General features: G+C 28.5%; 1 protein-coding gene across 5 annotated transcripts in view; it reads left to right on the plus strand.

Annotated features, from left to right (window-relative positions):
• LOC111622504 (pantothenate kinase 3-like) overlaps positions 1-18,573 on the plus strand; it is a 40,747-nt gene that overhangs the window by 2,319 nt on the left and 19,855 nt on the right. For 2 of the 5 annotated variants that reach the window (XM_023364899.1, XM_023364897.1), the window contains 3 exons: positions 11,396-11,518; positions 11,808-11,986; positions 13,799-13,972. In XM_023364899.1, the coding sequence (XP_023220667.1) occupies positions 11,467-11,518; positions 11,808-11,986; positions 13,799-13,972 (405 nt within the window). In that variant the 5' untranslated portion in view covers positions 11,396-11,466. The remainder of the gene's footprint in view (positions 1-11,395; positions 11,519-11,807; positions 11,987-13,798; positions 13,973-18,573) is intronic. The other 3 variants (XM_023364896.1, XM_023364895.1, XM_023364898.1) reach the window with 2 other exon arrangements.

Genomic DNA, 18,573 nt, shown 5'->3' on the forward strand with positions numbered 1-18,573 from the left:
AATTAGGTGTAATGTGGTTTTATTGCAAGCGCAGGTTGCGCGTGCTTTGACGACATCGCTACAAGAGCGTGGTGTTCTATTTTTGATATTAACGTTGACGTTCGAAGATTTGAATCGCATCTATTTGGTTCCTGTTCGATTTCGCACTGTTTGAATTTTTATAACAGTGGCCTGATGAAGACCCTGGTAGGGTCGAAAACGTTTGCTTAAACGAGTATCACTGGAGATTTGGAAGGTTTTTATACAGGTAGAAGGAAATATATTACCTCCAGTATTTGATAGGAAGTTCAGTTTTTATTATAGGGGTTGTTGCTATTAAATTTTGGCAATTAAAGGATGAGGGAAGAGCAGATAATGGAAGTTGTGTGTATCTCCAGTAGAATCAGACTTAATGATGATTTTACTTGTTATTAGCATTTACAATTTTTTATAAAACTCATCCCTACACTCAAAATTAAGCTTTTTTTTCTAATATTATAATTTTTATAATATTCTCAAAAGTTTTGCCTTTTTATAAGTTATCATATTTTATTAAAATTTTTAATATTTTTATCAGATGGAACCACCAAAATTTTAAATGTTGCCAGGAAAGTTGAGCAACTTATTGCCAATTTATTTTAATATGTCCTTGAAATGATATTTAATCATTCAACAAATGTACTGTACTTGTGAAATCTTTGATAAATGAATTATTGCAACACTTTTAAGTCATGTATCCAAACCATTTTAATTGGCTTACTGATAATGAAACAATTAAAAGTATATATCTAATGAAAAAGATAACCAATATCTTTATATAAAAAGAATATTAGTTATTATATCAAAATATTATATTATTAATCTTACATAATAGATAAAAGGGTTTTATCTGTACAAATTTAAATTCGTATAATCTGCTCTCTCCAAGTCATTTTAACTGGCCAGTTGACCAATTAAATATTTCTTCTCGCTAGTTAAAAATTTATACCATAATACTTGACTGTATTATAGTATAGGCATTATTTTCCTGTCATTAACTTGTGTTTGTAAGGAAATTTGCAGTAGTAACCAACTAACAATGTTGATTGACTACCTAAAATTATTTTCTCTTGAGAACATTGGTATATATATTAATTGTGTATTTTAAAATATTCAGAGTTAAATGTAATTTGATTTTTAATGTGTAAATATTATTTTATTGTAAATAAAAACACTTTTCAACAAAAATGAATTAATATAAGAACATTTCATTCTTTTATTTATGCAATGTAATTATATGTTACAACTTGATTATTATTTTGCTCAAACTATTTTCAACTATATTTCTTATTCTTATTTTAATGTGATTATTTAAAAATTTATCTGTACATTAAAATGTATATGAAACATATTTAAAAAATGTAAAAGAAAAAACTTATGAAACTAAACATGTTAGAAGCTTTAAATATATGATTATACTTTAGCTAATTTTCCACATAGTCGCCATACAAATTTAAACATTTGTCATGTGTATCATCAACTTTTCTATGCCTTCTGCACGCCCAGCTACCGCCAAGTTCTTGAAGCAGTCATTAACAACCTTTTTCAGTTCGTTGTCACTTCCATAGTGATTCCTAGCTAAAAATCCTTCAATTTTGGGAAAAGATGGTAATCATTCAGAGCCAAGTTCGTGCTATAAGGAGGATGTTCAAAAACTTTCCACTTAAATTGCTGAAGCAAATTCTTCGTCAACGCAGCAGCATGTGGATGTGCGCTATCCTGAAGAAGCACATCCACATTGTTTTGAATAGTGCAGCATAGTTAGTGAAGGGTCTGACAATAAGCCGCTGCATTTATGGTCTCCCTTCTGGGCATGTAGTTAATGAGTAGGATGCTCTTCTTATCCCAAAACACTGTAGCCATAACCTTTTTGGTGCTCAGAATTTGTTTGGCTTTTTTTGGTCTTATTGGGGATCTGGAATGATGCCATTCTATTTGACTGGTGCTTTGTTTCTGGAGTTTTATGCAAAATCCAGATCTCATCACCAGTAACAGTGTGGTTCAAAAACTCCTTGCCATCGTTGTTGTACCGACTGAAAAAAGTCAGTGCAGCTCCCATCTAATTTTTTAGTGTTCATCTGTCAAAAGTCAAGGAACCCATCTGGCACACACTTTTCTGTAGCCCAAATCACCACTAACAATGCCATAAAGAACTGTTCTTGAAATTTCAGGAAAGAACAAACTGAGTCCATCTGTAGTGAAACATCTATCCTATTGAATTTTTTCCTCAATCCTTGATTTGAATTTGTCAGTCACAACTGAAGGTCGGCCCGAGTGTTCTTCATCATGAATATTTCGTTTGCCCGCCATTAAACATGATGCACCATTTTCGAACTGAAGCTTCATTTATCACATTACCATAAACCTCAGTTATCTGTCAGTAAATTTTGATACGGCAGACTTTTTTCACATTCAAAAAGCATATTACACTACAAACCTCACACGTGGAGGGCTCTTTAATTTTGTGACACATTTCAAAGTCCACAATAAACAGTAAACGATCGTTGCAGCTCGCTATTAGCATTAGACTGGCATGAAAAAATGGGAAGGTTCATGATGTGGCAGGGGGGTGGTGGAAGAACTGCGCAGCTATTCAGATCAAAACATTCTTATCTTTTAGAATGACCCTCGTAGTTATGGTAATTGAAAAGTTTTAATATATGAAAAAGTATCTCAAGAACATATTGCAAGATGTGAAAGGAAGAAACAATAGATATTAAATTTTGATCTATGGAAAATCTCTCTAATCAATTATGAAATAAAATTGTAAGCTTTCCTATTAGAAAGAAAATAGTTAAATCCCATATTATTGCAACTGGTTTGATGAATTTCATCATATACAAATAAAATTTTTAATAAAATGCTTAATATTTGAAAAAATAGTCATCTGTCCAAATTCTAATGTAATATAAACAACCATATGCTATAATGAGTTGTAATATTAACATTGTTATAAACAGTTACCTAAACTTGCAGTAACATTGTTCACTATTCTGTAGAAAAAAATAAAAGGATTGTTTTTTAGAGAAATGAGAACAGTTACTGATGCAAGTCACAAAGAATTACTGAATGTAAATACTGTTTTTAGAATGCTTCACTTGTTTAGTAAAACATTTTAATTAATGATACCAAACTTATTAATAAATAATGTTGTTTTTAATTCTTTCAAAAGTGTTTGTAACATGGGATAGAATTATTGGCATCACTGCAGATAAGCCAACAATTTATTATCTGAATTGAGTTGTTATCTATTCAACATTCATTTTTAGAGGATCTTTGGATATTAATGGCCATTGTAACATGCAACATGTCAAAGAAAATGGCAAAGTTTAACTATTGCAATGCCAGTTTGTCATGCCTTGAAATTAGATACCAAACCAACTTTAGTGGAAATTGATGTGTTGTTGTAATCATTTATTACATCAATTTTGTTGTATTTGATCAAATTTTATTAAATTGACACTGATCTTTTATCATAGTAGGAAGTTTGAAAATGAATTTTAATGTAAAAATTTTAAAAAAATGTTAAACATTCATTCCTTTTTGATAAGAGAAGAATTTAAAAATTAAAGAAGTTTATTGATTATTTACACCCATCTTGAATATCTACAGCACATTCTATTGAAAAATAAAACTTTCCATCTACATAGTTATTTATCTGCAGGTGGCATAGCATAGAAATATTTAATTTTTTACTTTTTTTATTTTGTATCATATGTGCATTCATCCTTGAGTATTATTTGTAATCATACATTAGCTATGACAAAACTTACTGTGTTAATAATGAATTTTTGATTTTTTTTTTTACATTAATGTGTTTCATCATGCTTCAATGGTTCCGTATCTAATACTGAGAAATTTATCAACTAATTTCAAATAATTTGTTTTTATTAGGGATACAGTCAAACCTGTTTAATATCATGTCTGTGGGACTGTCAGAATATAGTGATGGTGAATGGAATTGACATTAAGAGAAATCTGATAGAAGAACTTGAAATTTCGTGTAAAGGCTTTAATTGCACCAATACTTGTATAGCTACTACATATGTCTTACATTTGCCATATTAAATACATAACAAATAGTTAAATTTTGTGCTTTATAATATCTTTATTACATGCACTGCAATAATAAAGAAGAAAGCACATACAGGTAACCCCCGTATAACACGGTAGTTACGTTCCAAAAAATTGCCGTGTTATGTGAATCAAAGAACTAGTACGAAAAGGAGGGTTAGGTTCCAAAAATTAAAAAACATGCTACTATATTTTCATAATTAAGTTAAATATCTTTATTAAAATTTTCTTAAGTGATACATATTAATATAAATTAAACAATGTTTTCTTTGTCATCACTAAAAGCACTATTAACCGAGAGCGTTTTATTTTTGGCAAGTTATCGTTATCCTCTGAGCATTTTTCTGCATTATTTTCAGATTCATGCTTTACCTTTTCCAAAAAGTGTATGTAATTATAGATTGCTCGCTTCTAGTTAAAAGATCTTTATAAATTTCTTTATATGGTGCTAAGCACTTATGAAATAAGGGGAAAACATCTGGCAACACCAGAAGCAGAAGCTTCGAAATATGGCAAAATTGAAACAATTTTCGCGAAGGACCATGTGTATGGAGACGAGAAAAGAAAATTTACACACTGAAGTACTAATAGTTCACGAAAATAATAATTTTCGTGAACTATTAGTACTTCAGTATGTAAAAATTTATTACATTTCATGTTGTACGAGGGTTTTACCCATTTCTCGAACCGTGTCAGAATGAATCCGTGCTATAAAAGTACCGTGTTATACGGGGGATGGTACCAATTCTCGAACCGTGTTAGAGTGAATCTGTGCTATAGAAGTGCCGTGTTATATGGGGGTTACCTGTATTTGCTAAGATTCTGATGTAACTAAAGAATGGGTTTTTCAATTTTGGCTCAGTTTTTAACAGGTTTCAATATAATTGAAAAGTCAATGCAAAATTTATCTGCAATATCCTTCCTCAACATTTTCATCAACTTGCTTCAGAATGTTCATTTTAGTGTTAATATCATGACACACATTTGTGTTTGGCTGCCATTTTTGTATCACAATAAGAATTTCAGTGTGATCAATCTTACAGCTTGTTAAATGTAGCAGTGCTGCTGCTGTTGCAAAAGTGATGCAATTGCTACTGAAGGTCTTTTAACAATGCACATGGAACAGCACTGCAGTTCTAAAATGGCAGATATTTATGCAGCTGTAGGTATGTTTTGCGAATTATTTAATTTGAAACATTTTAAAAGTAATTTTTTTTTCCAATGCAATCCCTTGTTGGGAGGTAAAGTTAATGATTTAAATTTAATGTGTGCAGCTTCTTCCTGCAACAGAAAGTAGATGATAAAAGATTTTAAATATACAAGTTTTGTCAAATCTGATTTTATTTTACTAATGAGTATTTTAAAAGAATTAGTACAAGCAGAATATTGACTCATGTTGATTAAAACTTTACTGTAACATCTTGTAAAAATTCAACTTATTTCACCATGGAGGCACATTTTTGTTGCAGAGAGAAAAGAAACTGAAACAAGTGCTGCAGATTTAATCTTGAACCAGTGGAAACTGCTGTGATGAGTTTAGCAACCCTTGACAAGCATCACTTAGCAATGCTGCAAGCAGTGCTTAGTTTGACAATTACATAAGAATGAAAAAATGAAGATACAATCTAATCAGTGTTGCTGACTAAGAAGCTGAAAACTACTATTAGTACTGTACTTTCAAAAACTGCATTTTGGACAAGAAAACTATTAGATTTCACACTTAATTTAACCACTAGAACAAACCTGTTTAAAAATTATAAATTCCATATTCTGTTTATAAATTTAAAAAATGAATAATAATTAAAGTATCAATAGACAGTGCTGATAACACTTTGCTATGCTGTTTATAGCTATGAGCTTTGTGATATTAAACAGAATATTTAAAGCTCTCATGTACCTTGATGTTAACCAATTTGTGTTAATAAGTGATGTGAAATTTACCAGAGAAAAGTCTTACAGGGTTGGTTATGGAAAAAATTTGTGTGACAATGACCTGCATGTGACTAAGTGTGTTCAACTATTGTTGTTTACTTAAAAAAATAGCATTGTTTGCTATTAACAAGATAGAACTTTTTCTATTCTTATTTTTTGATATTCATCTAATTCTGTTCTTGAGATTAAGGAAGGACAGACAACACCTGTGGGAAGTTATAGGTCTGCAATTTGAAAATTTCGGTGGTATGTAGATGATTTAGTGTCAAGTTTATAATTTTCAGCATCTCTGCTTCTGCTTGATAAGGAGACAAAATGCAACAAAGATTTGGTGGTTTATTTGAAAAAATCTGATAGACAATTTGGGATTCTGTTATTAAGATCAATAAACATCAAAAACAATACATGAAAAATCTATCATTGAGATTTCTCAAATCTGTTATGTTATTACATTTCAACAAATGAGTTCTGTTTAAAAATTTTAATTGATTTACAAAATATTTTTTCCATGAAGTCTGTCTATTGTCTGTTTAGTGTTTATCATAATATTACATTCTTACTTTTTATTCAGTTGAGATTTTAAAAATCTGTTGTTTTTACTTAAACATATTAATCTAGATCAGTGATTCTCAATTTTTTTTTTTTTTGTCATGGTACACTTTTAATAATTTAAAAATTTGGCGGCACATACAGTTACTTTGATAAGTACTGCAGGACAACTGGTAATGTCAACAGTGATTTTTAAACATGGTTATTTAGGTCACATTTTCTAAATGCCTTGGTAACTATCTGCAGTTACTGATAACACCGGTTACAATTTCCAAATGCGCTCTAGGAAGGTAGAACTAATTAAACAACTAGTCTGACTTTGCTTATGTATGGATATTCACAATGGTGGCACTCTTCAAAAATTTCACGGCACATTAAAGTGCCATGGCACAGTAGTTGAGAATCACTGATCTACATGATGATAAACTTATAAGTTTTGTAAATTATTTTTGATGAATGAGAAAATATGTATTTTTTTTTTTTTTGTAATTATTAGAACATATCAGTTATGTAATATTTAGTAATGTTCTTTTTAATGTTTTTAATGATTAACTATCTTCAAAGTCAGTTTACACATAATAAAGCATGGAGTTTTTAATGTAAATTTCCATTTTACTTCTTTCTTTTATTAAAACAATATAATGAATATTATTATTAGACTGTATTCAAGAATTTAATGATGTCTTTTCTTTATTAAGCAACTAATTCTTTGCTTAAAAAAGAAGTGATACTATTGATAAAATCCAGAGCATTATAAGATTTTATATCTGCAGATGTATATAGAACTAATTATAGATTAACAATTATGGGTCTGAGTTTTAAATTAGTGTATATTTTTTAGGAGGATTGTAGACTTACTATGCAAAATTTGTCCAAATCACTCACAAGATTTGGGAGTTGGGGTTAGGAGGATGACTTCAGAGATGAGGAGAGAGGGTTCTGAGTTTTATAGTAGTCTGTGTTTCCCTTAGGGTATCAGAGAGTAACTATGCAGAATTTGATCCATATTGGTCAAAAGGCGTGGGAGTTTGTTGGGAAGATGAAACCTACAGGAAGGAGTAAAGGGTCCAAGTTTTAAGATAGTTTATATTGTACTGTACATTGGAGTAGTAATAAGCTTTTTAATGGTTCCATGACATGGATATATTTTGTAACAATTGCAACTTTCTTTTAGACATTTTATCATCAATAAGGCTCATTTGCACATGTGCATACCTGAAAGGTAACCAAAATAACTCAATATATGTAGACAGATTTATGATAACATAAGACTAATTCATATTTTTAAATAATGATATGGTAGGATTAATAGACACTGAACACACAAAAATACTGTAGGCCTACTTATTAAAAGTTTCATCTAAATGAAGTAAATTCTCTCCTTATATAGATTATCAAGAGGCCTTGTGCGTTAACAAGCTTTCTGAGATAATACTTAGCTGAAGACATTAGTTAAGAAGATGCAAAGTTAACATTAGGAAAACTTCTGGTTTTAAACTTTATATCAGAATTGTATAGGAATCATGTATTGCCATTTTAAAGAATTTTTTTTTATTTGATAAAAAACAAAGTACATCCTTGAATATAGTTTAATAGAAACAGATCATGCAAGATTCAAGAGAGATTACCATCTACGATTTAATACCATTTCTAATTTTAGATTAATGATTTATAAAATTATTAGTAATGTTTATATATATATAGTTTAAGCTGTTTGTTTTTTGCTTTAAATGTACAGTACAAATCAGAATGTTGTTCTAAAAAAAAAAATCAGAGTTAAAAACATAGTTTAATGACAAATAAATTGTTGTATTTAGGTATAATATCTAATGGAATAAATTTTTCTAAAAACATTAATGACAAACACTAAAATGATGTTTTTGAAACTTTCTTATTTAAATTCAAAAAAATACGATAATGAAAAATACAATAAAAATTTTTTTTATTGATAGTTCCCAAAAGTAAGGTAAATTGTACTATCTTGATAATGTTTGTAATTTTTTTTTATTAGATTTTGCAAAAATGATATTTATTAATTGTGGATAAATCTGCCATGGATCAAAATGTATCAAAATTAGTAATTTTTTTAAAATCTCAGAAATTTTAGCAGACTAAAAATGTAATTATTTGAATAAAATCTTTTCTGATATATTTTTTAAGTTTATTATTCTTAATTAAAATAAGGAATTCTAGTGATACAGGATTTTCATTATTAGTCACATGCACTATACAGTATATATTTAAGCAACCATACTGTAAAGTATGGTTGCTTAATTTATATACCTTTCCTAGTTAATGCAATTGCAGATGAATGATGTCATCTACAATTGCAGAAAATCTTACTGCAAACTCACCAAATGTTTGACTTGAATTTATAAAAAGTTATAGGTGACTTGTTTAAATTTAAATACCTTATTTATTGTAATAATCTTACCTTTGAAGTTTTAGGAGTAATTGCTGTGTATGTAGTCATCTTCAATCACATTTTATATAATAATTATACATAGATGCCTATTTAAACAAGTTATATTTAGGAAGTACTTTAAAATTCAGTACCAATCATAATCCTGAAAGACACAATTTCAAACACCATAATCCCAAATGTGAAATCCCAAAAGATCAAAATCCTGAAAGATTAAAATTGCAAAAATATAATCCTGGGAAAAAAAAATAATAAATGTTTAAAGGACATTTATTTACATTTTTAAATGAAATTTATTTGAGAAACATAAACATGTGAGATCACTTCATATCCCCTTTTATACAATAAAATATTTAATAACAGTAATAGTCAATATGTATGCATTGTGCACAATACACATTGAATATTATTAAATAATAGTAGCTAAATCAAATATATAGAATTGCAAATTATGAAAATTAATGCTGAAAATTTTAAATAGTGGGGAAGAAGAAATGAATATCAATATACAAAAGAGCATATTACTTGGAAAGATTATGGGCAATTGTATGGAGGTAGTTTATAAGAGCTGGCCAACTTTCACGATCATTAACTATATTTTGAAGTCTTGTTTTTCAATGAGTATATGTTTATCTTTTTAGGGCATAATTTTTATCAGAGAATACTCTCCTATTCGTTTTCTATGTGATGCACTTTTTGAAATTCTTCAATGATCCGATACACTGTATGCCAAAGTGAGCAATTCCTACTAAATTTTCCTATCTTCTGTGTCATGCTTTCATGCTTTTTTTGGGTATGCAGAAATCCATTCTGCATGCACTCATATACTGACCACAAATTTTTCATGAGGAATTGGGATTTTAGCTTTTTGGGATTTCAACATTCTGGATTGTCTTTTGGGATTATGATGCAAACCCTTTAAAAAATTATACCTTTATATAACCTAAAATCAAAATAAGTAAGATGTGTTTAACATTATTATAACACTTAGTTGTCTGTCTCTCTTTTAAAATTTAACGTAATGAATTACTCTTCTTATTGAAATTTGTGAATTATGTGACTGCCAACAAAAGTACCTGCATAATGTAATAATCAACTTATATATAATATGAATTTTCTTACTTTTTTTATTTATACTTACATATGGTATCTAACAAATAAAATCTAAATACTTTCAATGATTTTAATTTCAAATCTTCAGAAAATATAATCATTAAATGGCATTTAAAATTAATGGACATATTAAAAGAATGCAAACGATGTGAAAGAAAGACAGAGATAGGCACAAATATATGAATGGTTAGATACTCTGACTATTAGTATATAAAATAGTAATTTATTATTATTATACTATTATCTATTTCTTTCTACTTGATTATTCCCAAATTGTTCTTTATTATTTTATCCTTTATTTATTTCATTGTCATCATTTATTTATTTTATATTTTAATAGTCAGAAAATTCAAGTTTCATTTTAGATGTATATAATGTCTTTTACATTGTATGAACTTTTTAAATGTGTTTAATTTTAACATTTTCAGAAATACAGTTATTACAATTGAAATCAAAGAAAATACTTGAATTTTATTTGTTTTATTTCTTTTATTTATAATTCAATGTCCAAAAACAAGTTCATCAAATTTTATAGTTGTAAGCTTTTTGCCTCTAAAAAATAATTTAATTATTGAGATCACATTGAGAAATTAAGACTTAAAAGTCTTAATTTCTTGATTACTTGGTTCCATTGCAGTTTGATAAGCCTCATATCTCTAACAATTAGTTAATTGAGATAATTATTAAATCATTAAATCTTACTTTAATGAAATATATAACAAAGATATATCATATATATCAAACCAACTTTAGTGGAAATTGATGTGTTGTTGTAATCATTTANCTCCATCCATTGCAAAACTATCCTGGAAAATTAGCAAATTAATTAAGATTTGTTTTTATTTGAATATTGCATTTATTGCATTATTATTGTGTGTGTAAATATATATATATACACACACACAAATATATATAAATATACATATACAGTATATAAAAGAAAACAAATGTATTTTTTTTTTAACCTGTACAAATGTAAATGTTACTGATTCTCTGGCCTACAATATAAAATAAGCAATTTTTAAATTTAAGTTACTTCTTTCAATGGATATAAAGTTAAAACTTATTTTAAACATTTAATTCTTTAATAATAAAATAATACCAAAATATAATTCAAATATTGTCAATCTAATTTTTAACTGTTTATTTTTTACCTGGTTGAAAGTAAAACTTTTTTATACATGAGGACAATAATTTCAAATTAGTATTTACTATCCTACACATGGCCATCTCGTTTCTTGTTTTGCGCTCGAAGCGCTCTCTAACTTAACTATATGAATTTTTCAGAATACATTACAAACTGTGATTTTTTTTTAAGAGATTATTTTTTTGTTCCATACAATTCTGAAGAATTAATTATGAGTACTGTTAATGGCATGCTAGATTATGTTAACGGAGTTACTACACCACGTAAGCAAAATTCATTATATTTTTAGTTTTGAAATAGATTATAATTATATATTGAAATATCAATTTTAAATTTTATTATTTTTATTCTTGTATGTATATATTTTCCTGAAAATTTATCATATATCTCTAAACTATAAGTTATCAGAATTTGTTGAATATGCAAATATAGAAGAATGTTTGTTTTTATATATTTATTTAAAATTTAATTATCAGTGATAATTATTCTTCCTTAAGAAAAATTTAATTTATCTGTTACATTATATATATATATATTATATAAAATTCACAGCAATGCCTTGGTTTGGTATGGATATTGGTGGTACTTTGGCAAAACTTGTCTATTTTGAACCAACTGATTCTACTCCAGATGAAGCAGAAAGTGAAGTGGAAACAATTAGAAAAATTAGACATTATTTAAAATGTAATTCTGCTTATGGTACTGCTGGGAAGAGAGATATTCATTTACAGGTAATAAAAGTTATATCAATTTTGCTAATACTAGCTTTGCAGTATATACTTACAATATATCATCATTAATTTTGATGAATTTCTTTTTTTTATATATATATATACATATGAACTTAAAAGATACAAGAAAATGAAACAGAAATTTATAAAGCACTTTAGATAAATATTTTTATTATTAGTGTAAATACTTCTTATGAATTCATTGTCTTGATGCATTTATATTTTATTCAGAAAAAGTTTAGAAAATAATATAAAGATTATATATTTATATAATAGCAAAGTTTTTTAACTTTGTTATTATTATTAATTTGTTGATTTATATCCATAAATATAATCAACTAAAATAGAATTTACACTTTAAATATTGCTTAAAATTTTATTTCAGAGTTGATCTGTTTATCAACTCTGAAATAAAACAAGATCATATTGTAATTCACAGGTTCCATGAAAACAGATGTTATGCAGGTGCATGTAAAATGAAATTTTACATGCACCTGCATAAATTTTTGCTCCATCCCAAGTAATCTCAGATGATTGGCTAGACACTTATACAGTAGAGCGTCGATTATCCGACCCCCAATCAACCGTCGGTTAACCGTCACGTCAGTTAACCGACCGTGTTCTAGTCAGCAAATTCAAATGTCCACTAGTGATGTGGCGCTACAGTATTTGGCTATGTTTTGGCTACTTTAATATTATTTTGTTAAATTTTTGTATGTTTTAGCTGGCAACATGGCTCGACCATGAAAGTGAGGCCAGTATTTAAACGAGGCTTAATTTTCTAATTATGAGTTGTGGTTAGTTTTGCGAACAATAAAATAATTTAAAAATAATTTTTAACGATACAATAGCGACAATTATTATTTTAAAAAAATTTTGTTAGGATTAACATCGATGAAAATTCAATGTGAAGTAGGTTAATAGTGATATACTAATATACTAATTACATGGGATATACTAATATATACTATACTAATAATGTATTTTTTCATATTTTTCAATTATCCATTTTTTCAGTTATTCGATCAACCCCAGTCCCCAATTGAGTCGGATAATCAATGCTCTATTGTAAGATTATTTACAATTAACAATAAAATGTTAAAATGTTTTACTTGTCTTTATAATAATGAATAACATTTTAAATCTTAGTCTCAAATCTGACATTTCTGAAAATGAAGAGAGAAATTTTATTATAACATATTGAGAAACTTCTTGAGAAAAATACATGCACATCAGGGTATTCACTACAGTGAGTAACATTTAGTAGTTTTCTCTGTACAGAATGTCATAAGATGGAGAAGTACAGTTTACATGACTTTTCAGTGGCCTCAAAAGTAGTTTAGCCAAGTTTTACCATGCACAAAAACCAAATCATGTATATTAATCGTATGTAAAACTAGATCCTACTGTATGTTGTATAAAGTATTCAAAGAAAAAAATTCAGACAGAAAAAATATTTTTGACTTGTGAGTCAAATGTATTTTTTTAGGACATTGGATTCTGTTTAATATTGATTTTTCAGTTCCAGTTTTTATTGAAATGTCTAAAGTTTGCAAGATTAAAAAAATGACTGAACATTTTTTATTTATATAACATTAAAATTGATAATTTAAGATATTAATTGTAATACTGAATTTTGGTAGCTAAGATTTGTTTTATTATAATTTTTGTATGATTTGTTTAAGTTTTGACTTGATTAAGTATATAACTTGTTTGGTTTGATGATGATGCAATTTTGATAATCAATTAAATAAGATTTACATGTTCTGAATTGAATTTTTTATGGTTTTATCAGTTTTTATTCATTCTTAGATGGATAATGTGAAAATAGGTGGTAGAACAGGCACTCTCCATTTTATTAGATTTCCAACAAGCCAAATGGCAACATTCCTCGAGTTGGCAAAATCCAAAGGAATGGCAACCTTGGCTAGTACAGTTTGTGCCACAGGAGGTGGGGCTTACAAATTTGAAGAAGATTTTAGACGTGTAAGTATTGGAACATGTTCCTTTTTGTAATCAATTACTCCTAGCCACAATATTTAAATATATTTTTCTCTTTATATTATATATAAATGAGAATGTTTGTTTGCTATGCACACTTAGGCTGTTTGACCAATGACTACGAAACTTGGCAATTATGTTAACATACTTCTAACTTAGATAATATCATAAATATCACTCCTAAAATATTGATTGGATTTCTATATATCAATTAATTTCTGTCTACATTAAATTTATTGGGTTTACACACAGTGCCATAGTGCTATTGGCAAAAAACGTAAGAAAATAAACTAAGTATAATTTTTTAAATGGATATAATTTTAAAAAATATATATTATATTCACTTAATTACTGCTACAATGTTATAGTGTGAATAGACATGATATCATTACTGCAGCAGGTAGCACATAGCACTTGCCTGCATGGAATTGAAAGTGTTACCCTGTGAAAAGTCTAATTTAAAGAATTTTTAAAATGCATTAGATTGGGGATTTGGTGTGATAAACCCTTGCGTAAGATAACCATTGTAATTATATAAATTAAATACTATAATATAATAAAGGTTAGAAGTATGGAATAATAAAAAAATAAAATTAATGTTTGTTGTTATTTTTTGCCCAGGCAATGCTGAGCTTACCTGCCAGTATATAATAAATCTTATCTTTTTCTATTTTAATATATTTATTAATATTTATTAGTAATGGAAATATAGTTTAAAAATCTCAAAAAAATGGCAATATTCTCTGAGTTGGTAAAATCCAAAGGAATAGCAATAAATTAATTTTTTTTTTTTACAGAAAATATTTTAATTTGCAATAGAAATGCAATGATTATAAATGTACAGAATATACAATCTAAATTATTGATAAATTTAAGGTTTTACTCATATTTCCTTGATTAAATTCCAGTCTAAATTAAACTTCAACATGTTTTCCAGTTTGAAGTACAGTTGTCCCTCGATAGTCCGATGTTTTTTAATCTGACATGCTCAGTAGTCCGATGCACCTCCCATCAAGGTACCCGTCCCCGTTATGTGTCTGCTTGCACAGAAGCATGTCGCGATGTGAATTTCCCCATCCAATTCTTACTCGATGACACGCATTTCGTGTGTTTTATGTGAGCAGTTCTGTTCAAATAGTTGGAGTAGAGAATATTGTAAGTTACTGCTAGCAAAACAATGCGAAATATGTAATTATTTTCGGTAATCCGGACACTTTTGGTAATCCGACACACCTTTGGTCCCATACCTGTCGGATTATCAAGGGACAACTGTACTGCATTATATAGGTAATGTATAAGGGTTGCCCAATGAAATGTGACACATGTCAGAACTGGCAAACATTTATTGTGAATCTAAAAGAAATCTCCATGTTTGGTTGGGCAAAGATCCCAGTATCTTTCAAGCAGATTGATGCCCTCACATAGAATTCTGGTGGCTGCTGATAAACAAAGTTTTCAACTCTATTCTTCACCTCATCATCTAACATGAATCTTTGCCCTTGCAAAGCTTTCTCGAGAGATCCAAAAATGTGAAAGTCATAGTGTGAGTTGTAACTTATCTGTCACTTCTGCAGCAGAGATTACGGTTTGTGACTGACCTGGTCTTGGTTTATCCTGAATTGACTTGCAGCCTTCTCTAACTTTTGCACCAATTATTCGCTAATGTTTGTCCTAAATAATAATCACTATAAACATGTATTATTTGTCTACAGATGTTGGCATTCCTATTATCTTCAGCCACTAAAAATTGTACTACTGCCCATTGTTTGATTCTGGATGCTTCCATTGTCAACTAACTTAGCATTGCTCTGCCAATTACTGGAGATAAAATCTATTCTTGCCAATACTTAATGCAGCCCACACTTCACCTATGTTGAGCTTTTCTGCCCATTACCAATTGCTACTTTGCATAATGAAATCTGACACATGCCCACTTTTCAATTATGCAGTCCTTATAGCCTTATAGTTTAGAATGACAGGTGTAAAATTTAACTAAAACTTTACCTCTTTAAATTGTCTAGAGTCAGACAGCACTTTTATTCCAAGTTTTAAGGGAATAATTTTGAAATAAAATTATAAATGTTGTGGAATGTGGAAACTGCAGTTAAATTCTTAAGTTGAGAGATAATCAGTTGAAGGTTAATTAGGAAAACTCAAATTGGAGAAGGCGAGTTTAAACTAGAAGATGGTAGTCAAGATCTTAATTCTGACAAGAACATCAAAAATGATAATGTAACAACTAAATCAGGTTAACTATAAAAACAGTAATTATTTCAAATATTATAGCTGTAATCCATAAATACAATCAATAAGTGATTTCAATCATTCAGAAAATGTACAGATAATACAGATATTTCCTTCAATTTTTATCCATTCATCTCTCTTTGCAATTCTGGCCTTGAAGAGCCCAGATTTAAATAAATCCCCAGGGATTTAATCAAGGAAATACATTATATTATTTTAATTAAGTAATTATTATGTGAATCAATTTCTCTGTTTTAATGTTAAAATAATAATCTGTAAACAATGTAGAAACAACAATCCTAATTCAATATTTGTTAATGTAGATTAAGAGATTTCAAAATGTGCAAATTGATAATTCAAAATACTTGTCATTTCACTTTTTTCATTTGAAAGAACATTGTTATGCTGTGGAATGTTAAGGTTATACAGGTATTTAAATCAAACTACTTGTTGCCATAGGAAAGCAAACCAACAAGTACAGTGGGTGATCAGTTAACGAACAGATCGGATAACGAACACTTTCGCGAAAGATTTTTATGTTCGGACAATGAACACATGATCGGATTATGAACACTCCACAGAACAAACACAAGAAGAAGCGACGTAAAATAATGAATACCGATTGGTTTTCCCTTGTCTTCGGGCAACAATTCGAAACTTTTCGGACATCGATGCTACCGATCAGATAGTATTCCTCTGAACTTTGAAACTCTCCCTTGTAATTCCAGCCTTTTATTTTTCTGACAAAACAATTCTTATATGTATTTGCGAGACTGTTGGGTAGGTACTTGTTAAGTTTTGCGTCTGTTTTTCTTTTCGAAAGGTGAGAGTATAATAGAAAGGTAGAGAGTAGGCAGAAGATGCCTAATGTTGCTGGGTAATATGGTGTGAACAGGTCTACAGTAGGCCGCAGTTCAATCTTATTTAAGAAAAATACTGTATAATCAAGAAGACTCAAACAACTAAAGGAGTAACAAAAATCATGTCTGAGAAATAAAGAATATTGAAAAGTTCATAATGGAACCTGAAATGGATCTGACGACAGAAGAACGCCAAGAACGCTTGAATGAAGAACACCAAGAAACTCGGTGAGATATGTTTTTTTTCTTTTTTTTTTTGAAAAAGAGGATTAATGCCGATATCTGTTATTAAAGATCCTTTGAAGAAGTGGGAGGATGTCTTAGAATGGCATCCAAACCAGGTTGAGGCTTGGGGATATCTACAATTGCAATGCTATTAATTACTTATGAAAAACCCTGAAGAAGAGAGAAAAGCAATCGACGTTAGACAGATTCTTTAACCCTCTCAAACGGAAAAACATGACTAATAAAAATGCAAGACTGTGTGTGTATGTATTTTTATTGTTACATATAAATAAGCATAGTAAGAAAGTATATATTTTTATTTTGGGGGTCTTCAGAACGAATTAATTAAATTCCCATTAAAACCTATGGTAAATAGATAATCTGTTAATGAACAATTCGGATAGTGAACAAAGTCTTGGAACAGATTATGTTTGTTAACTGATCACCCACTGTATTTTGAAGCATCTAATTGCCACCAATAAAACAAAGTGGTAATTGGTCCAGTGATGGTCATTTTTTTGCCATTGGCCAATCATATAGATTTTGCAGGTTTGATGTCTTCTGCTGATAGTCATCCCTGTTTTAATTTAAAATAATAAAATGAGGGAAAAACTACAAATACAATTTTTAATTTAATGTTTAATAGAATACCTAACTAAAACTAAAGATGTTATTTAATTGCATATGATGTTTTTATTATTGGAAATAATAATGGAAATTTTTTATAGGTAAATGAAAATACCAGACAATAATAATTTTTTAAATCTATCTAATGAAAAATAAATAGTGGTACAGCTATGTTAAGTATACTATCTTTTTAGATCATAAAGATTAATTTAAATTTATGAAAAATATCAAATGTGGTTTGATGGTAAAAAATGTTAACTATTTATTTACGTCATGTGAATCTCTTAAACATTTAAAAATATTGTTGGAACATCAGTTTAGTTTATACTCTGTGATGATTTAAGTTTTATTACACTATATAAATTCTTTCATCATTGATTAACTTTTAATTTTATCATAATAGATTTATTATTTTCCTAAATTTGTTTAAAATGATATGTAGATAAAACATTACATATTTTGTAAGATTCCTTATGTATAAAATACATTATGCTTTTGTAAATTTATAGAATTTTTTTCATCTTTCACTTTTAGAAGGGGGGAAAAGAAATAAACTAGTCAACATAATAAATTATAATTTTTATTTTTTTTTTTGTGTGTGTATTTAAAAAAATAATAATAATATGGTTG

The sequence above is a fragment of the Centruroides sculpturatus genome, unplaced genomic scaffold (assembly GCF_000671375.1).
Source record: "Centruroides sculpturatus isolate CEXI.00-Female unplaced genomic scaffold, Cexi_2.0 scaffold291, whole genome shotgun sequence".
NCBI classification, from domain to species: domain Eukaryota; kingdom Metazoa; phylum Arthropoda; class Arachnida; order Scorpiones; family Buthidae; genus Centruroides; species Centruroides sculpturatus.